The sequence below is a fragment of the Jaculus jaculus genome, chromosome 5 (genome assembly GCF_020740685.1).
Source record: "Jaculus jaculus isolate mJacJac1 chromosome 5, mJacJac1.mat.Y.cur, whole genome shotgun sequence".
NCBI lineage: Eukaryota > Metazoa > Chordata > Mammalia > Rodentia > Dipodidae > Jaculus > Jaculus jaculus.
Genome location: NC_059106.1, coordinates 129,376,479 through 129,397,864, shown reverse-complemented (window position 1 = coordinate 129,397,864; position 21,386 = coordinate 129,376,479). Strand labels below are relative to the sequence as shown.

Sequence of the window (21,386 nt, the reverse complement as noted above, 5' to 3'; positions counted from 1 at the left end):
AGTGGCTATGACACCCATAAGCCCACCCCAACAATAACACTGCATCCAGGAGGCATTAATTCCCAAATCTCCATCAGCTGGGAACCTAGCATTCAGAACACCTATGTTCATGGCAGACACCTGAATCAAACCATCACATTCTGTCCCAGGCCCCCCATAAACTGTTAAACATCCATGGTGTAAAATGCAATGCATTCAGTCCAACTTTCAAAGTCCCCACATTTTTTATCAATCCTAATGATGTTCAATCATCCCCATAGTCCAAGGTCTTTTAACCTAGCCATAATACCCCCCAAGACCCCCCCCCAAAAAATCCACAATGGCACAGAATAAACACTCACACTGCAAAAGATCGTATTTGGGCATAGCAAAGAAATATTCAACCTATACAAGATTTGAAACAACCAGGGCTGACATCAAACTCTGTAACTCCAAAACTAACAACTCTAACCAGTGACAAGCCTCTAAGTTCAATAAACCTAACTAGCAACAAGTCTTTGGAGTTCCAATTGCACCCCACCAGCTAGGACCTACTCAGTTCTGGAAAACTTCATCAGGGACTGGCAGCTCTTCTTGGCAGCCATCTCATGATCCTGGCATCTCCAATGGGTCTCCACTGCAACCCACATTCCATCCTCACAGCCCCATCAGGTCTCTATGCAGGCATCCAGCAAACTTGCTTCACACTGCCCATGGCTGTTTGCAAAACACAAGACTGTGCTGCAAATTCAATGACCCTAACTTTCCTGCATTTCTTACACTCCATAATACCAGGTAGAGTGCCAATTTGTTAACTCAGGGGTGAATAAAGCAGGCTTTGAAGAACAGGACTTTCCCTCAGCATTTAGGCTCTTTCAAAAGACTGCATTCTTTCTGTTGTCCCACTATAGGTCAGCAGCCCAATCTCAATTATTGTAATATCTCATACAATTGAAGCTGAATGGGCAGCAGTTTCAGCCCAAAGATTTATTTCTGTGTCATATCCCTCTGTACATACCAGTCCGTTTCTACATACTGCAACACTACAAAAGTTCTCAGGACATGAGCATAACAGCAAGCCTCTCACACAAACTGCTTCTAGCCCAGTCCAAGAAAAGCTATTTCTTACCCTAATAAGCCAAACCTCACAGTCCATAGCTCTTACTGCATAAAGGTCTTGCAACTCTGACCATAATAGTCCACCAAACTGTACTTACAGCACTTCAAGGCATCTCTCAGGCCAAGGTTTAAAATTCTTGCACATTCCTCTTGGAAATCAACTCCAAAAGGCCAAAACCACACAGTCAGGTGTCCAGCAGCAAATGAGACCACTCCTTGGTACCAACTGTACTGCTGCAGATAGGTTCACACTGTTGGCAGAAATCACCAGACCAAGAGCAGATTTGGGGGGAAAAGGGATTTATTTTGGCTTACAGACTTGAGAGGAAGCTCCATGATGGCAGGGGAAAATGATGGCATGAACAGAGGATGGGCATCACCCCCCGGCCAACACAATGTAGACAATAGCAACAGGACAGTGTGCCAAATACTGGCAAGGGAAAACTGGCTATAATACCCATAAGCCTCCTCCCAACAGCCTCCAGGACGCATTAATTCCCAAATCTCCATTAGATGGGAACCTAGGTTTCAGAACACCTAAGTTTATGGGGGACACCTGAATCAAACCACAACAGCTATCTAAAATGTTCTTCCTTTCCCCCACTAACTCCTAAGTGCATTTGCTTCTCCTTACAGCACTTAGCACCATCTGACATTACATTATATGCATGTGAATTGTTTATTTATTGTTTTGCTTCTGCACTAGAAAGTAAGCTCCTAAAATAGACATTGTTTTGCTCACCAAGTCCTTAGCTGTTAGAAGAGTACTTGGCAAAAATTTATAAGCCATTGATAAATGAGTGAAGGAGTGAATGAAATATTCTTGCATAGCTTTGTACTTTAGAGTGTATATTTTCCCTTTACCTAATATAGCTATTGCTTTTTCTTATCATCTTCCATACCAGATATTTTAAATGTAGCGTGTCATCTACCTTCCCAGATAGCCTTCTATGAACCCCCACACACAAACGCATGCATGCGTGCACAACACACACACACACACACACACACACACACACAAGTGCACATCCAACACCACCGCTTGCTCTTTGCTCTTTGTTCCTGGAGTAAGCTGTTCCTACCCGAATCTAGCACCTGTCCATCAAGATGGGTTTGTTGCCTTATACATTTACTTCCTTGTCATAATTGAACACCCTTGAAGCAGGAGTTGATTTATCTTTGTATGCCCCGAATCCTGCACATACCAAGGACCCCATAATGTCTGTATCTGTCTGATTGATAGTGTACACATGAGATTTCATTATTTCCTTCTGCAAACTGTGGTTTCACTAGTAATTATTGTTCGAGAATGTTACTATCAGGCTTGAGAAATGGCTTAGCAGTTAAGCACTTGCCTGTGAAGCCTAAGGATCCCGGTTCGATGCTTGATTCCCCAGGACCCATGTTAGCCAGTTGCGCAAGGGGGCGCACACATCTGGAGTTCGTTTGCAGTGGCTGGAAGCCCTGGCTCGCCCATTCTCACTCTCTCTCTCTGCCTCTTTCTCTCTCTGTCTGTCGCTCTCAAATAAATAAATAAATAAAAACGAACAAAAAATTCAAAAAAGAATGTTACTATCACACCTAAAAGTGCCTCACCTATTTTCTCTGTTTCAGAGATAAAATATTCTATAGGAAGGAATTAAATACAAAAAAGTATATATCCCTCCCAATGCATTCTCTAAGAGTCAGAGGGAGATACACTTAATAACAGAGGTGTTCTGGATATTAGAGCTCATTTCCACACAAGTGTAGTTGTTAGTTAATTACCAGTGAGAGATTTTAAAGTGAACCTAAACTAACAATATGCCTTAATTTTATCATGTTAGCTATTTTACACTTCAGAATGATTTGCAGTGGGCTAGCATTCTTTTCAGGCATTAACACAACAAAGTGCAGCAAATAATGTAGGTAGCAAGATGATGTCAAAGATATAAGTATTGCAAAGAAGCCTGCTATGCACAATCGTGCACTGGATGACGCTGAAACTACACAAAATTGCTTAATGGAAGTGAGAATGAATGTGATCACCTCAGAAAAGAATCTCACTGAAGCTGAGAGACTAGCATAAATCCTAGCATTGAGTGAATAAAAGGGCCAGATTTCAACCCAGGTCCTTATTATTCAAATACCAAGTGCAATAAGAGCTAAAGACCTGTGTTGAATGATTCAAGCAAGGCATAAAAATAGCAGACTCTGGACAACCATCTTAATTTTGCTGGGCCTCAGTTTCTTCCATCTGCCCAATAAGAGAGTGTGTTCAATTCCTACAATTGCTGCTGCCAATTGTCAGGTATGATCCTACAATTTGAATCACTTATAGCCTATTTAATATGAGACTTTGTATCTATTCACTATAAAGCTACATTCCAAGCATTATCATTGTCGCGTGACATATATAGTATTATGTGGAAGCCTCGTAAAGTGGGAGATAACAAGAGTGGACACTAGCTTACTTCGAATGACTTCTTGAAAATACAAATTTCCAACTTTGTTGAACATATTGGCTATTTCCAGTTAGAGGGAACTTGCTGAGGAGGTTCAGGTGGCTGTGTGGACACAGAACTAGTCAGGGGCTTTCTCAGCTTCACCTTTCATTTGTTTTGCCTCATTATCACCTGTAGGGGTTTGCTTCACCTTCCTGTGCTCAGTCAAGTCCTAGCTAAACTAAGAACCCCTCCTGCTCTATGTAAATGTAGAATGCTCTATGTACTTATTTACAATTTCTGCTAGAGGGGAGACATGCAAATCAGAGGGGAACTGCATTTCTTAAGCTCCTGACTTTCCCTTAAGGTAGAAGTGAATAATAAATCCTATTGTTTATATATGTCCTTAGGAACAATCAAGCCACTACAGATGGATTTTGTAAAGTATCTGAGCATGTGGCCTGGAGAACATAAACAAAAATACTCATTGGGAGTGATCCATGAGGGCTGAGAGGCAGGGAGCTGTAGGTTCTAGTAGTTTTAATTTTACCTGTAATGTTTGGCTTATTCATTAAAAACCGAAGTACATATATCAACTTGTTCATTCTGTTTACCAATGTCTATTATATTATTTTGTGGCCACATTGTAACCTTTAAAACATTTTACCACACTTTCCTTCTTGTATTTCCAACACCACTTTAAGTTGAGATCACGGAATCCACTGCATTGTGGAAAACAAAATCCTGACCCAATAAACGCCACTCAGCTTCATGTTAACAATGAGAAAGCACATTAGCCAATTGACTCAATTAACTAAGCACAGATAAATAATCATAGCATCCAACAGCAATTATCAGAAAAACTAACCAAAACCCCAAAATTTGGGGGAGAATCTATTTCTACTCTGAATGTAGTCTTTTCTAGAACAATGGCAATGCTAACTAAAACTAATTTTTTATATGTTAATCCTTCAGTTAGGATCAGCTAACTAACTGAAATTTGCATTCTTGGACTGGAGAGATGGCTCAGTGCTTAAACACACTTGCTTGCAACATATGCTGGCCTGGACTCGATTCCCCAAGACCCATGGAAAGCCAGATATAAACATGGTGAATCAAAGGTGTTTGTTTGCAGTGGCTAAATGCCCTGGTATACTCATGCCCTCTTTCTCCCCTTCTCTCAAATAAATTTTTAAAAAGTGGTGCATGCATCTGGGGTTCATTTGCAGTAACAAGGGTCCCTGGTGTGCCCACACACAAATGAACAAACATTAGTGCACATCTTTAATCTCAGCATTCCAGAGGCAGAGGTAGGAAGATCACTGTGAGTTCAAGGTCTGCCTGAGATTACATGGTGAATTCCAGGTCAGCCTGGGCTAGCGCGAGATGGACCCTACCTCAAAAAAACAAACAAAAAAGGCATTTTTTTTTTTTTTATGATGGAGCACATTCACATCAATACTGAGGCACATAGTCTGGGTCTTAGTGATGTTGGTTGGAAACACATAGAATTTCTGTTATATACTCAAAACATCTTTGCTTTTTCCAAACTCAAAATACTTGACTCTTTATGAGTAGATAGATAGTTTTAGGTGAGTTAGTAACTTTTATTCCCTAGGAGATTTAAAGTTCTACTTTCTAGCCATAGATTTAATGGGGTAATGAGCAAGAGATGCTTGCTTGGTGAACCTGGTATCAGCACAAGGGTGAAGGACACAGACACAGAGAACACTCAACTCCTACCGAATCAGATATCCAGAGACACAGAGACTCCCAAGCCTCCTGTTATTGAAACAGAGCTAAAATGAACCCAACATGGCTCAGGGAAATTCGCAGAAAAGGGGGCAGAAAGATGGTCAGAGCCATAAGTTGGGTCATTATGCAGAGACATTGCCTACCCCCATAACTGAAGGCCACCCCACAATCTGCAGGGGTGGGGACAACAGGGAGAAGGCTAACGATGGAACCACCATGGCTATATACACACTATATACATAACTAATAAAAAATAATGAAAAAAGTAGAGCTTTCTACTTGTGATGCAATTGTTTCGTTTTGAGGTCTACCCTTTTGAAACTCTGTTAATCATACAAATATGATTTTAAGTTCTTTGTTCTTAGAGCCTCTGCCATCATTGTAACAGATACTTCCATCAGACATGTTACTTTGTTTAATAATTTAAATTATGTGTTTTGAACTGAACCAAGTTCATTAGGATAATATTCCTTGGCATTTAGCCTGTCATATTTGAAAACCCTTGTTTATGATTTTTTTTTCAAGACCTATCTTATTTGTCCTGAGGGGTCCACAAGAGATTATGTCAAGGAGACCATGAGAGACTTGTCTCCTTTGCAACCCACATGGAGTGAAAGAAGGTCGGAAGGTACAGACTAGGCTCCTAGTATCCCTGTCTAGTAGTTAAAATGGCATAATGCAAATATTTAGAACTGTGCTGGAAGCTACTGTAACTGCTTCTCCCAGATGAGTCATGGTCAAATCACATCCCATGAAGGGAGTGTTTCTCCTAGCTAGCATGGAAGCTGCATTCTCAGGCCCCCACAAGAAACTCAATGACCCTGGAAAGGGAGAAGGAAGTACTTCATGATCTCGCTGGAAGTGGGAAGTGTGGCAAACTGCTGAAAGGGACCAAGGACTCTCATTGTGTGATGACAGACTAAGGTTAAAGAGTTGGTTAGAAGACTGTCTTAAGGAAGGATATTCCTTCTATGGTAGAAAAAGTGTGTCTTTAGATTTCTATTCAGTGTCATGCAAGACATTTCTGCCTTCTTCTGGAATTCATTAAGTTACTCCAAAGAGCTAATCTGTTTTTCTTAATAATGAAAGAAAAGAACAGCAAAATTCTTGCAGCACACTGATTCAGAGAGAAGAAGGCTAGTGAAGATATCAACATGCACCAGGAAAAATTACGGAATGTGTGAATCCCCATCAGTATTTTCTGGAAGTTATTTGGTGAAGGGAATCAGCAATGAATGGAATAATCTACTAAAGGCAGCTGTCAGACATGAAAATACAAGTGAATTTACTTCACAAGCAAAAGCTGATGGGGACAAAAACGGTTTGCAGTCATCTCGGTTCAACAATGATTTAATATGATTTTTGCTTGCCTCCTGTTTTGATCTTCTAAATAATTTAGCAATGCAAGAAAGAGCTCAATATTGAACATAATGGAATAATTCAATATAATGGACTATTATACAAACTTTCATTATACAAAATTAGTTTAAAAAATCACCCAAATAATCTGTTAAAATTAACATCAAACATAATTTTATTTTACTATTTTACTTTATTAAAATAAGAATATTAGATATGAAGAGATGGCTCAGCAGTTAAAGACACTTGCTTGCAAAAACCTGATGACCAAAGTTCAATTCTCCTGTACCCACATAAAGCCAGATGCATAAAGTAGCCTCTGACATATGTATCTGGAATTCATTTATATTGGCAAGAGGCCCTAGAATGTACATTCATTCTTTCATATTTTCTCTCTCTCCCCGCCCCTGTCTGTGTGTCTCTCCTCTCTTTCTCCTTGCAAATATATAATACAATTTTTTTAAGTAATAATGTTTTCATTTAATTTTTGTTTATTTTTATTTATTTGAGTGCAACAGACACAGAGAGAAAGAGGCAGACAGATAGAGAATGGGTGTGCCAGGGCCTCCAGCCACTGCAAACAAACCCCAGATGCATGTGCCACCTTGTGATTCTAGCTTAAGTGGGTCCTGGGGAATCAAGCCTTGAATTGAGGTCCTTAGGCTTCCCAGGCAAGCAGTTAACCACTAAGCCATCTCTCCAGCCCAAGTAACAATGTTTTTTTAACCAGATCTCTATAGCCCAGGCTATCCTAGAACTCATTATGGAGCCTATGTGGCCTTGAACTCACATCAGTCCTCCTGCTGGAGCCTACCAAGTGTTGGAAGTTTAGGCACAAAATACTATGTCTGGCCCCAGTATCATTTTATAATGTTTCTATAAATGAACTCAAATCTATTTTTTTCTTGATTTTATGGATAGTACAGTAGTGATGAGCTTTGCAGAAATGATTAAAGGGTGACAAATAGATGGTATATGATAAACAAATAGACAAATGATACACAAATACACACCTATTAAAAGGATGTGTTAAATTTGTCATGCTATGCATACATAAGTAAGCACTATGGAATCATTAAAACTTTTTTTTTTAAGCCAGGCATGGTGGCGCATGCCTTTAATCCCAGCACTCAGGAGGCAGAGGTAGGAGGATTGCCATGAGTTCAAGGCCACCCTGAAATGACAGAGTTAATTCCAGGTCAGCCTGGACCACAGTGAGACCCTACCTAGAAAAAAACCAAAAAAAAAAAAACAAAAAAAACTTTTTTTAAAAAAAAATACAAAATACTTCATATAGAACACTCTGGTGACTAGATGTTACATTTAAAAATTTACCGAATAGTGTGTGGTGTGATAATATTTTGTAAAAGCATATAAAATACATTTCTGTTCTTTTTGGTTTATGCATTTAATGTCATTAGAATTAATTTGAAAAATGTGAAAATTTAAAAAGACATAAATAGATGCATACATGATTTTTATAGACCAAAAAATAGAAATGACGCACAAACTCCAACCTCCCTATAAAATGATTTAAATGCAAATAAAGTTAGTATGTATAAGTCTTTTGAAACAGCACAGAAAAAGAAAGAGCAAGACAATTTTCATACCACCTTGAGTATTTATCCAACAACTATTGCTAATAGCTTTTATTTATTAAGAAAAAAATTGAAGTATCTCTGTCTGCATTATTTTCAAATTTAAAATAATTGTTCAGCTCAATAAAGAAATGAATAAAGCATAATTTTCCTAAGGTAACTTTTGTGAAATAAATTACACAAATAGAATGTAGGGGATTATATTAGATAGGGTTTTGATTTTATAAAATAATTTTATTATACAGAGGCTTTATATTTTTAATGATTTTGTTATGAATAAAAACTATGTATTCTGAAATATCTATGACTAGGTCTTATCATAAAATGAACACATTTCTATAAAAATTCAAATTATGTGGACATATGTTAAAAAAAAAGTTCTCCCATTTGACCCACATGCTAAAGTTGCACTTAAATATCTGCCATGAACAATACTGAACAAACATATACACATATGCATATAAGTGGACTGATATTTTACAAAGGTAAATTTGTTTTTAAAATAAAAATTGGAGGGCTGGAGAGATGGCTTAGCGGTTAAGCGCTTGCCTGTGAAGCCTAAGGACCCCAGTTCGAGGCTCAGTTCCCCAGGTCCCACGTTAGCCAGATGCACAAGGGGGTGCACGTGTCTGGAGTTCGTTTGCAGAGGCTGGAAGCCCTGGCGTGCCCATTCTCTCTCTCTCCCTCTATCTGTCTTTCTCTCTGTGTCTGTCGCTCTCAAATAAATAAATAAATAAATAAAATTTAAAAAAAATAAATAAAATAAAATAAAATAAAAATTGGGGGCTGGAGAGATGGCTTAACAGTTAAGTGCTTGCCTGTGAAGCCTAAGGACTCCGGTTCAACGCTTGATTCCCCAGGACCCACCTAGGACAGATGCACAAGGTGGCACATGCATATGGAGTTTGTTTGCAGTGCCTGGAGGCCCTGGCGCGTCCATATTCTCTCCCCCTCTCCCTCTCTCTCTCTCTCTCTCTCTCAAATAAATAAATAAAAATAAACAAAAAAATTAAAAATGATAATCTTAATGTGGGACAGATGTGGGGGCTCATGCCAATAATCCTACCACTAAGGGATTCAGGTAGGATTGCCATGAGTTCCAGGCCAGCCTTGGCTACATTGTGACTACTGGGTTATAGTACACACACACATGGACACACACACACACAATTGTTTCTGGATGAAATATTAAAAATTTACAAATGTAAATAATTCGTCAAAAGGTTTTTAAAAGATGGCAAAGCCCCAGTGTCCTAGTTTGCATCATATAACTGTGAGGAGCTCGGCTGTCCTACCCACTAAGGATGAGATGCACAAGATAGCAGACACCAGTGATGGTTACTGTTCTCATTTTCCACACTGTGACCATTTTAGAAAATGCAGCTTCAACTTTTCATTGAATTTCTCAACCTTTGCAGATGACCACCACACTCCTTGTGGTACAGGGCTATAACTAGGTGAGCACAGACCATTGCTGCCCCAACTTTCTGATCTCCATCTTGTAGCCTGCGCATAGAGAAACAGGTACATCCACTGTTCAGAGTGATGACATGGGCTGGGGGAGGAGATCATCACCATGTTTGTGAGAATGAGTTTGTATCTTCAGTTGTGCCCCACATATACTACTTGCTCAATGTCAAGGTCAAACATGGAGCCAACATGGCCACTTCCCAGTTCTCAAGCTTCTCCAAGTTAAGCAAGTAATTAGTGCCTTAGAAAATGATGCGGCTAGCACCAACCCCTCTCCCCTCAAAAAAAGAGATTCATTTTGCGCCACCAAGTTTTATTTAAAGACTATGCAATCGCATTCCAGCTGGCTTCATTGAAGCAACAACGTGGGCAATCAGCGACACCAACTGCAATGCTATCGTTTCTATAAACAGTGCCAAGTGGAGGGAGGGGGTAGGATGGTACTCGAAGCTGATGTATAAACAAGAAAAATCATTTCAGCAAGAGAGATTGTCTTGGCAGATCCACACTTTCTCTCAAATTGGCACCTGAGTGACTCAAATGCCCAGTACTTAATGACTTTACAAGAAATAGTCTGACACCATGTTCATAGCATTGTGCAATGAAGACAACGGGGCATAAACAGAGCAATTGCATACATTAAGTGAGGAAAAGCTAAAGAGTTTCATTGTTTAAGACATTCCATAGAAATTGAGAGCAGATCTGTCAGTATTCCTTGGATGTTCCTTTATAATGGCATTTGAGGCTTTCAAAGATGAAATGTGTATCTGGCTATGAACAAATAGGCATGTTGAGTAGGTGCTGAGCAGAGGTATAATATAGACAATTATGCATGATATATGAATTTGGGTAATGCTAAGTTAATTACCTCTGTTAATTATTTTTTAAAAATATTTTTATCTTATCATTCAAACACATCTTCCCCATAAAATGTACAGAGATGTTACTCCCTTGAATTCCAGCTGTCACCTGCCATCCATACTCTGGCACTTCCTTTTGAAGTCCTAGGTGTTTCAAGCTCAGGAAAATTAATATGAGTCATGAAGCAAATAAATTATTCCTTCCTTATTATAGTAATGATAATTATTATTAATGTATAATACATTGCATTATATATAATTTTTTTGTTTAAATTTTTATTTATTTATTTGAGAGCGACAGACACAGAGAGAAAGACAGATAGAGGGAGAGAGAGAGAATGGGTGCGCCAGGGCTTCCAGCCTCTGCAAACGAACTCCAGACGCGTGCGCCCCATTGTGCATCTGGCTAACGTGGGACCTGGGGAACCGAGCCTCGAACCGGGGTCCCTAGGCTTCACAGGCAAGCGCTTAACCGCTAAGCCATCTCTCCAGCCCTGTATATAATATTTTAATGATTATTAGATAATATATTGCTCTATATATAATATTGTAATAATTGCTATTATACCAAATTATTCCACCAAATATTAACTCAAATGAAAATTTGTTAAAGTGAAGCAAACTGAAGTGAGGCATGGCGGCACATGGCTTTAATCCCTGCTTTAGGGAAGCTAAGGCGAGAGCATTGCTCCATATTCATAACCAGCTTGGCCTACAGAGTAAAGTGGGTTCCAGGTCAGCCTGAGTGAGAGACCTTACCTCAAACAGAGTGAAACAAATGGAGGCAGTACTACGAGCACTTCACTTTGGGCATGTAACATATCCTGCCTTGTGTTTTCATGTGCAGCTCTCATTATGTCTTCACTGCCAACACAGGATGTTCTGCTGGATTCCAATATGGCACACCCCAAGAGCAGAACGTGTTTAACTTTCTACCCACAGAAAGAAGACACAAGGAAGAAGGAGTGTCCTTTGGAGTGGGCTAGTCAATATGTTTGTGAGAATGCTAAGCTTCAGAAAACGCCTGGCTTGCTTCCTCTCTTCTGCTATACTTAATGCGTCCATGACCCAGATGGGATCACTGAGCCCAGTATCTTCCCCATGAAGTGCCCTTATTGTCTTCCCCAAACACACATGCTGTAGTGTACAAAACTGGAAAAGCTGTGTTTATGTATTCTTTTCTTTGCCTTCAAAACTGCAGCAGTGAAGAGGGCGACAACATCCTCATTGCATTGCGAGCAAAACAGCTAGATTGGGGGCATCAGAAAGTAGTTTTCATATAACCAGGAACTGTTATCCTTAGCAACTGTATCCTTAGAAATCTTAGAATTAAATCACAACTTTTAAAGGAGAATCACAAAATAGATGGGAAACATCAGTGCAGACTTCATACAGCTTGGGTAAAATAAAAAGTGAATAGCGTATGAGGAACAATGTATCAACTTGACTAATGTCCCTCACTAACTTACCAGAAGAGTGCTAACAGAACTTCATACATATGATAAACTAATCATTTGGATATCTTCAATGGAAATCAAAATATCTATCCATTATATACTACAGATGATATTGACTGAAAAATTGAATTGACTGGAAACAATCCTCAATGTAATTCAATAATCCTCCATTAAATGTAATTATTTTAAGTAGCACTGCTCTATTATATTAGAATGGGCCAGATAACAAACTACTTTAAAATGAAATGCTTATGAACAGGATTTTGACTGTCCGTTTGCATTAAGCGTCCATCATGGGTCATGCAGTGGGATCTCTTAATAGCAGACACTCAGGTACAAAGGCTAATGGGGTAGCTACTACCATGAATAGTGGCATCAAGGATACTGAGTTGAATTGTATTCTACACTATTAAAGCTGCCATATGGAAGTATGTTGCTGGCTCACATTCATAACCAATTCTGACCAAGATATGGAACACAAGGATGCTTGTAGGCATGCAAGATGGCATAGCTACCTTAGAAGACACTGGCATTTCCTTCTAAAACTGATCTTCTTTTACTATACAGTCCAATACTTGTGGCCACTGGTGTTTATTCAAATGAGTTGAAAATTCATGTCTACACAAAAGCATGAATCTAAATGCTTATAGCAACTTCCATCATTATTTCCCAAACTTTAAATAGCCAAAATGTCTTTTGATAGGTGAATAAGAAAACTGTGTAAAGTATACCAGATAATGGACTATCACTGAGTGCTAGAAAGCAATGTGTTAGCAAGGCTTTCAATGCTCATTCCTAAGAGAAAGAATTCAGTATAGAAACAACTACACTATGTAGTTTACTACGTTAGCAGTATGACATTGTAGAAAAGGCAAAACTTGGGTGATGATTTCTAAAAACCAGTAGCTTTTAGGAATTAGGAAAGGGATGGTGATTAGGTAGAATGCAGATTTTGGGTACAGTGAACATTACTCTGCATAACACTACAATGTTGGGTATCTGTCCCGATACATTTGTCCAAACACATAGAATGTGTAACAACCCAGATTCTGATGTAAAATATGGACAGTTCCATGGTATCATTGTAAGTCTGTGAATTGTAATAAAGATATACCTTTGATATGGGGTGCTGATAACAGATGAGACTAGGCCTGTGTAAGAAACAGGGTTTATAAGGCACCTCTTTAGATTCCACTCAATTTTGTTGTGAATCTACACCTACTCTAGAAAAGTAAGGATATATAAAAAGTCCTAATGACAATGCATTTCTTCATTTATGCATAGTAGACATTAGTAAGAGTAGACAGTAGACTACATAAAACAAATACACAATAACTTGCTGAGCTTTCTGAATTTACATTGAAAATCTCAAGGAAAAATAATAAAACCAAATTGTGTGTGTTGATGTGTGTATGCTGTGCAAGTATATATGCAAGTTCACATATGAGAAAGTGCATATATGTGTGCAAGTGTTTGTGCATATGTGTAGAGGACAAAGATCAACATTGACTGTCTCTCCCTATTAATCTCCACATTATTGAAACAAGGTCTTTAACTGAACCAATTCACCTAGTGTAGCTAAGTAGCTTGTCCTGGGGATCTGATACATGTGGCTCTGCCTCCCAAACACTGTGATTACACACACATGCAAGCACATACATGCGCACGTGCTCACGCACGCACAAACACACACACACACACACACACACACACACACACACACACACATCACCATATCTGGCATTTATATGGGTTTGGGGGATCCAAACTCGGGTTCTTATACCTGTGTGGAAAGCACAACTACCAACTAAACAATCTTAACAGACTCCAAAAGTACTTTTAAATAAAATACAAAAGAAAGTAATGGACATTTTGTATGTTAAATAGCATTCACTTTACTCCTTGAAATATCACTAAAATAATGAATTTTTCAGCTTAAGATGCAAACTCCAGTTCAAAGAAAGATCCTCCAGGTAATTATCTAAACACTCTTTCTAAATTACACCTACAGCCCCTTGGGTCTATCAGATAAGTTTCTGAGCATTGCATCTGATATTCTTAACTACTAGATACTTTGATTGCATCTCTCCTGGTTGTCGACAACATTTGTTGCCCTTACCTTAGAAGAAAAAATGAATGGGAAATTTTGTTAAAGTAAAGGCAGGGTGGCATTGCCAGTAATTGTTAATATTGTTCGAAGAGGGTCTCTTCCTGAGAAATAGGCTTACAATAACCACATTGCAAAGAAATATTCCTTTTTGTGAACCATTTCACTGTAATATAGAATAATTAGAGTCTAGATCCCACAGGTCTGATAAACAGTGTTTGAAACAGGTAGTCAAAAATGGGCAGTTTGTGTTAGGATACTGGTGCTACACTATAAAATAATGTTGCTGAGTCCTCATTATGTGCTTTTTAAAACATAATTAACTGATGCATGATTTATGCCCACAGTGTTTGACTTCATGTTAAGGAGACTGGGTATAAGTATTGAACTACATCTATTATACCAGATCACGTTTCATGTTACCAGGCTGAGAAGCGCTTTACTTAATATCACTTAAGTCACAAGCACGCTTTTGTGTGATTTCCCAGAGTAAGTAATTGGCAGCACAAACAGTGTGCATACACCTAACCACACACTTAAGCTACTCCTCCTAAAAGGACCTACTACCAAAAAGAACTTCTCTTTTCTTTCACACTGAGACCTCGGGAGCCTGGATGGTAAGACAGGAATCCCTCTTCTACATAAAAATTGTCTTTACTGTGGAAGTAATGAGGATCTGCATCTTAACTTTCTTGCTACTGCTCGGCAGAGGAATGGGACAGGCATGAATGCCATTGTTTTGATCACTGTTCTTTAGGAAGCCTGTTCCTTATTCCTGAGAAATAAATGAACTCACTTCATTCTCCCTTTAAATTAAAAATATAGAGCCGGGCATGGTGGCGCACGCTTTAATCCCAGCACTCGGGAAGCAGAGTTCGAGGCCACCCTGAGACTCCATAGTGAATTCCATGTCAGCCTGGGCTAGAGTGAGACCCTACCTCGAAAAACCAAAATATATATATATATGTACTATAGTATGGTATCATTTTAATAGAAATACTCTAAGCAGGATTGTTTAGAATCTTAAACTCCGAAACTGTCTTTTAATGGAAGGGTTCCATATGCTTAAAAATCATTTCATTTTGGCAAATAAAGAAAACACTAATAAGCTTTGGAATTTAGCCTTAAATAATTGAGCTTACCATATGTAACACCATCAACTATATGATAGTTAATGTTATCTCTGTCCTTCTGAGTACAAAGGATTTATAAACTAGTAAAATACTTAAGCTACAAAAGACATTAATGTTTAATAATGTCAATGAAAAGCAAAAGCAATGAAATAATTACACTATAAAGCTGAAAAACATTGATTAATTTGCAATTTAGCCCCATTTATTTGATAAAATCTAGCTAAAGTACTGAATTTTTTTCAATTTCAAAACTTGAAAATGTTTGCCAGGCGTGGTGGCACATGTCTTTAATCCCAGCACTCGGGAGGCAGAGGTAGGAGGATCACTGAGAGTTCGAGGCCACCCTGAGGCTACATGGTGAATTCTAGGTCAGCCTGGACCAGAGTGAGACCCTACCTCGAAAAAAAAAATTGAAAATATTATTAGATTCTCTTAATTTATTATATTATATCCCATCTCCCCTGAGACCACTATTTACCTCAACTGTAATTGAGAAGTAGCTGGGATGAAACTGCAATTACATACTGACACTGTTCAATATAGTGCTGAATTCAATTTAACAAGTTTAAAGAGGGCATCATTCTAACTTGTACTACCTAAACTCACTCCGTGAAAAATTTCTGATGTCTTTACATCATATTTCATGTAAACATTGAATATACCAACATTACATACAGAATTACTGTAAGGTCATACTAATAGCATAGTAACAGTAAAAATAAAATAGAACATAATATAACATCTAAATGTACTGACTATGTTGCATTTGAGACACAATGTCTTGATAAGTTTCTGCCATGCAATAAGAGTTCATTTAAGTATTTAGCTTTTATTAATTCATTTAATACTACCTGTAAGCCATGTACTGTGGATATTTATTTGGATATTTGTACAAACTGAGAAGCAGCAAATTCATATTGATTACACACAAGCATAAGCTAAAAAGAGACAGAATTTAAATAAAGGCCATGCATGTAATTCCAGAAACAACCTCTGAGCAAGTGACTACATATTACATCTGTCTGTGAAAGAGTGGGATAAACCTCTCATCTTCCCTATGTGTGATGTATCCTATTACAAGAATCCCTACAGACAGTTGGTTCCCCAAAATAAAATATCTGCCCCACTGAGTAAAAATATACATATAGGGCTGGAGAGACGGCTTAGCGGTTAAGCGCTTGCCTGTGAAGCCTAAGGACCCCGGTTCGAGGCTCGGTTCCCCAGGTCCCACGTTCGCCAGATGCACAAGGGGGCGCACGCGTCTGGAGTTCGTTTGCAGAGGCTGGAAGCCCTGGCGCACCCATTCTCTCTCTCCCTCTATCTGTCTTTCTCTCTGTGTCTGTCGCTCTCAAATAAATAAATAATTAAAAAAAATATATATACATATAAATAAAGCATCACAGTTTTCATACAATCACATGATAAATGCAGGATGACGCCAGGCAAGAGCAATCATTATTTCCAGTGTTTTCAGATTAAAACTGATGTTCACAGAGTTAAAGTGACTTACTGAGCCTGTGTTGTAACTAGACCTTTTGATACTTAAGTCCCCACACCGGCAACAACCTGTACTACCCAATTATACCAACTATCTTCTTTCTATTTGGGAAATTAACTCTACTAAGATGACTAAGATGGTTGAAGATCCTGCCTAATTTTATGGAGGGAAACATTTTTGTTTTATTACTCACTACATATACTTTAACTTTTTGACATTTAGGAGACATATATCACCGTGATAACCTATTCACATTTTATAAATGCAGACAAAATAATTAAGATGACACTACAGGCTTTCTGAAACACATATATTTACAATAAAACTTTACTGTAAAACTTCTTAGTTGAGAATACAGTGATATATATTTGTAGCACTCACAAATGCAGTGGCAGATAAAAAAGAATTTAAATCATTTTCCGGATCACATAAAAGTATAAGGATGAGAACTTATTTCTAATTTCATTACACAAGTGTTCTAAAATTTCAGAAATAGTTAAACTATTTCATTAGTTCTTTTTAAATAGTTTTATATATTTCATTACGGCAAGCAAGCAATCAGAAAGAATGAACGAAACACAAATATATGTGTATATAAACTTGTACATGCATGTGTATACGTGCATACATATATTAATCTTTTCAAATGTAATTTTCATAGCTCTAGAACAAATCACTATTACCAAGTGATTTAGACCACACAAAATAATACATAAAGTTTCAAACACAAAATCTTTTATAACATTGAGTTTTTAATGCTAAAATTACTTGAAATTTATGAACCAAAACTATAATCTTTTGAAAAACACTTGTTTAGACTTATGGTATCTTTCCTGTCTCCTTACACCACATCCTCAGTTTTAAAAAAGCAACAGCCCAGAGTTAGCACTTGCTAATTTAATAGAAGGTTGTTTTAAAAGCAGCTTTCATCTTTAAAAAAAATTGACAATGGAAGAAAATGACATTGAAACACTAACTGAATTGACAAAGTTTCTTCAGAGAAAAATCACTTAGTTGAGTTTGAGGCTTTCTATTCATTAATTACACGATTTTTCTCGATATCCTAGATTATCTATCTCTTCCTTCCTGAGGTACCCCAGTGGTCCAGCCCAGAGCTAATTGGACGCTTCTGCTTCAGCACCAAGGACAGAAACCGCCCACCGCGTTTCAGGGGAAAGCAAACACACTCCCAAAAACCGCCAGACGTGACTTTCCAGACAAAGCAAGAAAAAAAAATTTTTTTTAAATGAAAGAAAAGAAAAAATGATACCGGCCAGCCAAGCCACCTGTTTACAGTCTCCTCTTCTGCAGAAGGCGCGGCAACTTCTCCGCGGGGGACCCTGGACACTGCAAGTTCCCGGCGCAGCGCTCGGGACAGTGAGAGCATCTCGTCGGAGCCCGCGCCAGGCGCCCGGTGCGGAGGACTTCCGCGGTCAGCCGCGCGCGCACCCGCGCGCACACGCACGCACACACACACACACACACACACACACCCGCGCACACCCCCGTGCCCACACCCGCGCGGCCCAGCCCGGAGCCCGGGGCCGTAAGGGGCTGTGCTCACCGCTCGGGCTGTCGCTGGACCTCAGGCTCCTTCCACAGAGGCACTGCAGCATATGCACTCCTTTCCTCAGGGAGAGTTCAAGAATCTTCATGGAGAAGCGCGCGCGTGGGGCTCGCCGACTCCCCGCCCACCTCCGCTAAGCGTCCAACCAGCTCGGAGAGGCGACCTGTCCGGGGCCGCGGCGTCCCCGGCCCATGGCGCGCGCGTCCCGGGAGCCGCGGGGCTCCAGCTGCCTCATGGATCTCGGGGAGGCCGAGAGGACCTGGAGGGGGGAATCGCCGGGGATTCCGCTGGATTCCACTGGACTCCGCCGGGCTCCGGTGCCCCGGCCTCGGCCACGCCTTAGTGGGCTCCGCGCGCGACGCTTTGGGACTGTCCCCGAGACCTGCTGGCGGGCAGGCGCTCCCGTGCGGGCGGGAGGGCGAGGGCACCGCGACGCCGCCGCCGGGCACGTCACTCCGGCTCGCTGCCTCCTTCCAGGCGCGGGACACCGAGGACACCTCCGCCCGACCGTCCCTGCCTCAGCGTCCCCTCCCCCACGCCGGCACCACCCACCCTGCTGCTGCCCACCAGGGCCAGAAGCTGGGGGCGGGGCCGAGGCCGGCAAGGTTGGGCTCCCGCGGGCGGAGGGGCGAGGGCGTCCTGGGCGCGCGGGAATCCAGCGGAAGAGAGCGCACGCAGGAAGGGCTGGGAGGCTGCGACTCCCGGGAGCTGGCGGGAGGTGGGGGAGGGGGCGTGGCATCCGGAGAGTTTTCCTGCGAGGACGGCGAGGAGGTAAAAGAAAGAAAAAAAAAATAAGTGTGCCAGGGTGGGTGCAAAATTGTGGATGTGGCAGTCCGGCGGCTGGGATTTTTCTGGACTGGGCTCTGTGACCTTGGGTAAACCTCTTGCCACCTTGGGAGTCTCACCATAAATCTGGGTGAGGAAGAAGGTGTAAGATAAAGATTGGCAGCGTCGTACTAGTTTGTCCCTGGCTGGCCAGTTTCCTGGACGTAGTTACCATAGGCTCAAACAGAGGTTATGTGAGGCTGGAAGGGAACAGCTAGGGTGAGGCAGGCATGCATCTGAGAGGGAGCAGGCATGCATCTGAGAGGGAGCAGTATGGAAAAAGTATTCTGGTACTCTTGAACTCTGCCAGCCTACCCAAGGGATCAAGGACATTGCCAATGTCCAATAAGTCTCTGTAGGTTTGAGGGGCTGGGATGTTTTCCACAATAGCACTTAGAGGATCCCAGTTCACCCCATCTCCAGAGGCCACCGGTTCCTTTGGGAAGTGTAATGCGGAAGCACTCAAAGCACGCTGTGTATGGGGACAGGACCCATCCTGTGTGGGATCTCAGTGTGAAAGGGACCTTCGAAGATATCTAGCAATTCAGGATGATGTCTTTAAGAGGACAAACGCTGGAGGCAAAAGTCAGCATTTTCATCTTTAAAACAAAGTTAATGATCACATCTACCTCACACCCCTTTTGCTGAGGGTTAAGGAAGCACTAGTTATAAGTAAATACTATAATATTTGTCATTATTGATCACCCTTCTCTAGAGTGTCCATGCCAGAATCTGAAGTCAAGTGATCGTCAGCAGCTGCACAAGTAATTCACCACACAGAACCCCTTCAAAGATTTGTCTTGACCCTGAGTCAGAAGTCACCTCCACCCTTTTTGTGCCCGTTGTTTCCACAGTACCTAACACTACCTGACTTGTTTTTTCCTGCAAAGGAAAAACTATAGTTCTCATCACCCCCACCTTTATTCTATTCTCTCAGTCAACTTGTACAGGTCCTAAGTGTTTCCCAAAAGTGGAAGCAAGTGTTCAAGTTTCCTGGAGGAGGCAACTTCTTTTCTTGGTGCAAAGGTGGTAAAAGAAAATCAGAACATGTGGAAGGCCTCTAGAGTCCACAGACACACCTGGGTCCATGCCCTCTCACCTGATTTCAGCAACAAGCTCCTGGCAAGGATATTTTGAATGGTACCCAGAATCAAGGCGATATCTCCAAGCCTCCTCCCAGTCCTGTCTTGGTCCCATTGTCCAGTGCATCATCAAATCTCTATGGGCGTCAAGGTCCTTCCTTGAAGACCTTGCTAAAGCCACCTCTGTCATCTCCAAGGAGGTTCGCAGGCCCCAGAGCAACAGAGCCATGACTTTAGTCTTCCCTGTCTCTTTGGGGATTAGTGAGAAAATTGGCTCATCTGGGATTCTAACCATCACACTCCCCATGGAGGGAGAGACAATTAACCAGAGGAAAACATCTAAAAATAGAGTTCTGTGCAGCAGAAGAAGACAGTTTTCCGGTAGAGTGTTCTGCTTGGAAACCCAAAGCCCAGAGCTATTGCTTCACTCTGAGAGAGGTGCTCTTCCAAAAAATGTAGCAAACGCTGTAACAGGACCAGGCCTTGGCTCTCACTTCATACAACTTAAGCAGAGCTAGCAGGTAAAATCAAAACCCACATGAGCATCCATTTTTAAGCCTATTACGAGTTTCTCTGCCTTGCTGGCAAGGTTCACAGGATTCAGTGGGGTGAAACACGTGAAAGTGCTATGAAGGTTCTAATTATCTTTGTAAGATAAGGTGCAATTACCAGTTTGCCTAGGTTCTAAGTGTTGGGCTATTAAGTCTAACATAGTGGCCCTGAGATTGTTTGATAACAGGAAGTGCTTAAGTGTGAATCTTCTGACTTCTCATCAGGCTGATATCCCCTTAGAAGAAGGGCAAGCAGTTCAGTCAACTCTGTGACAAACCACTGTCCCAGGGGTGCTTATGACCAGGTTGTATTCCTCTCACATGAATTGTGACAGTATTTATGAAAAGAATTTTGTTTCTTGGACCTAATTTTTTTTAAATGTTATCATGCCTAGCGGGACTTCAACACACGTGTTTCTCAAAGCAGTTTAACATATGATTGTTATGCATATCCACAATTCACTGTACCTAAAGCATCTTGTACAAGACTTCAGAGGAATTCATTTTCACATGTACCATAATGTACAAAATGGGTCAAAACAAAATAAATACCAACTGTGATAGCCAGGAACCCAGGGAGAGAAGGAGCTTGGCAGATTTTAA

The 21,386-nt window shown here is 40.5% G+C and overlaps 1 protein-coding gene across 5 annotated transcripts in view; it reads right to left on the bottom strand.

The window, feature by feature from the left end:
• Positions 1-21,386, bottom strand: part of Fgf12 (fibroblast growth factor 12) — a 559,941-nt gene that overhangs the window by 352,171 nt on the left and 186,384 nt on the right. The window contains exon 1 of one of the 5 annotated variants that reach the window (XM_004654262.2): positions 18,323-18,483. The exons of 3 other annotated variants lie outside the window; for them this stretch is intronic. In XM_004654262.2, coding sequence (XP_004654319.1) covers positions 18,323-18,413 — 91 coding nt within the window. In that variant the 5' untranslated portion in view covers positions 18,414-18,483. Of the gene's footprint in view, positions 1-18,044; positions 18,064-18,322; positions 18,484-21,386 lie in introns of those variants that run through there. One more of the 5 variants, XM_045149235.1, reaches the window with a different exon arrangement.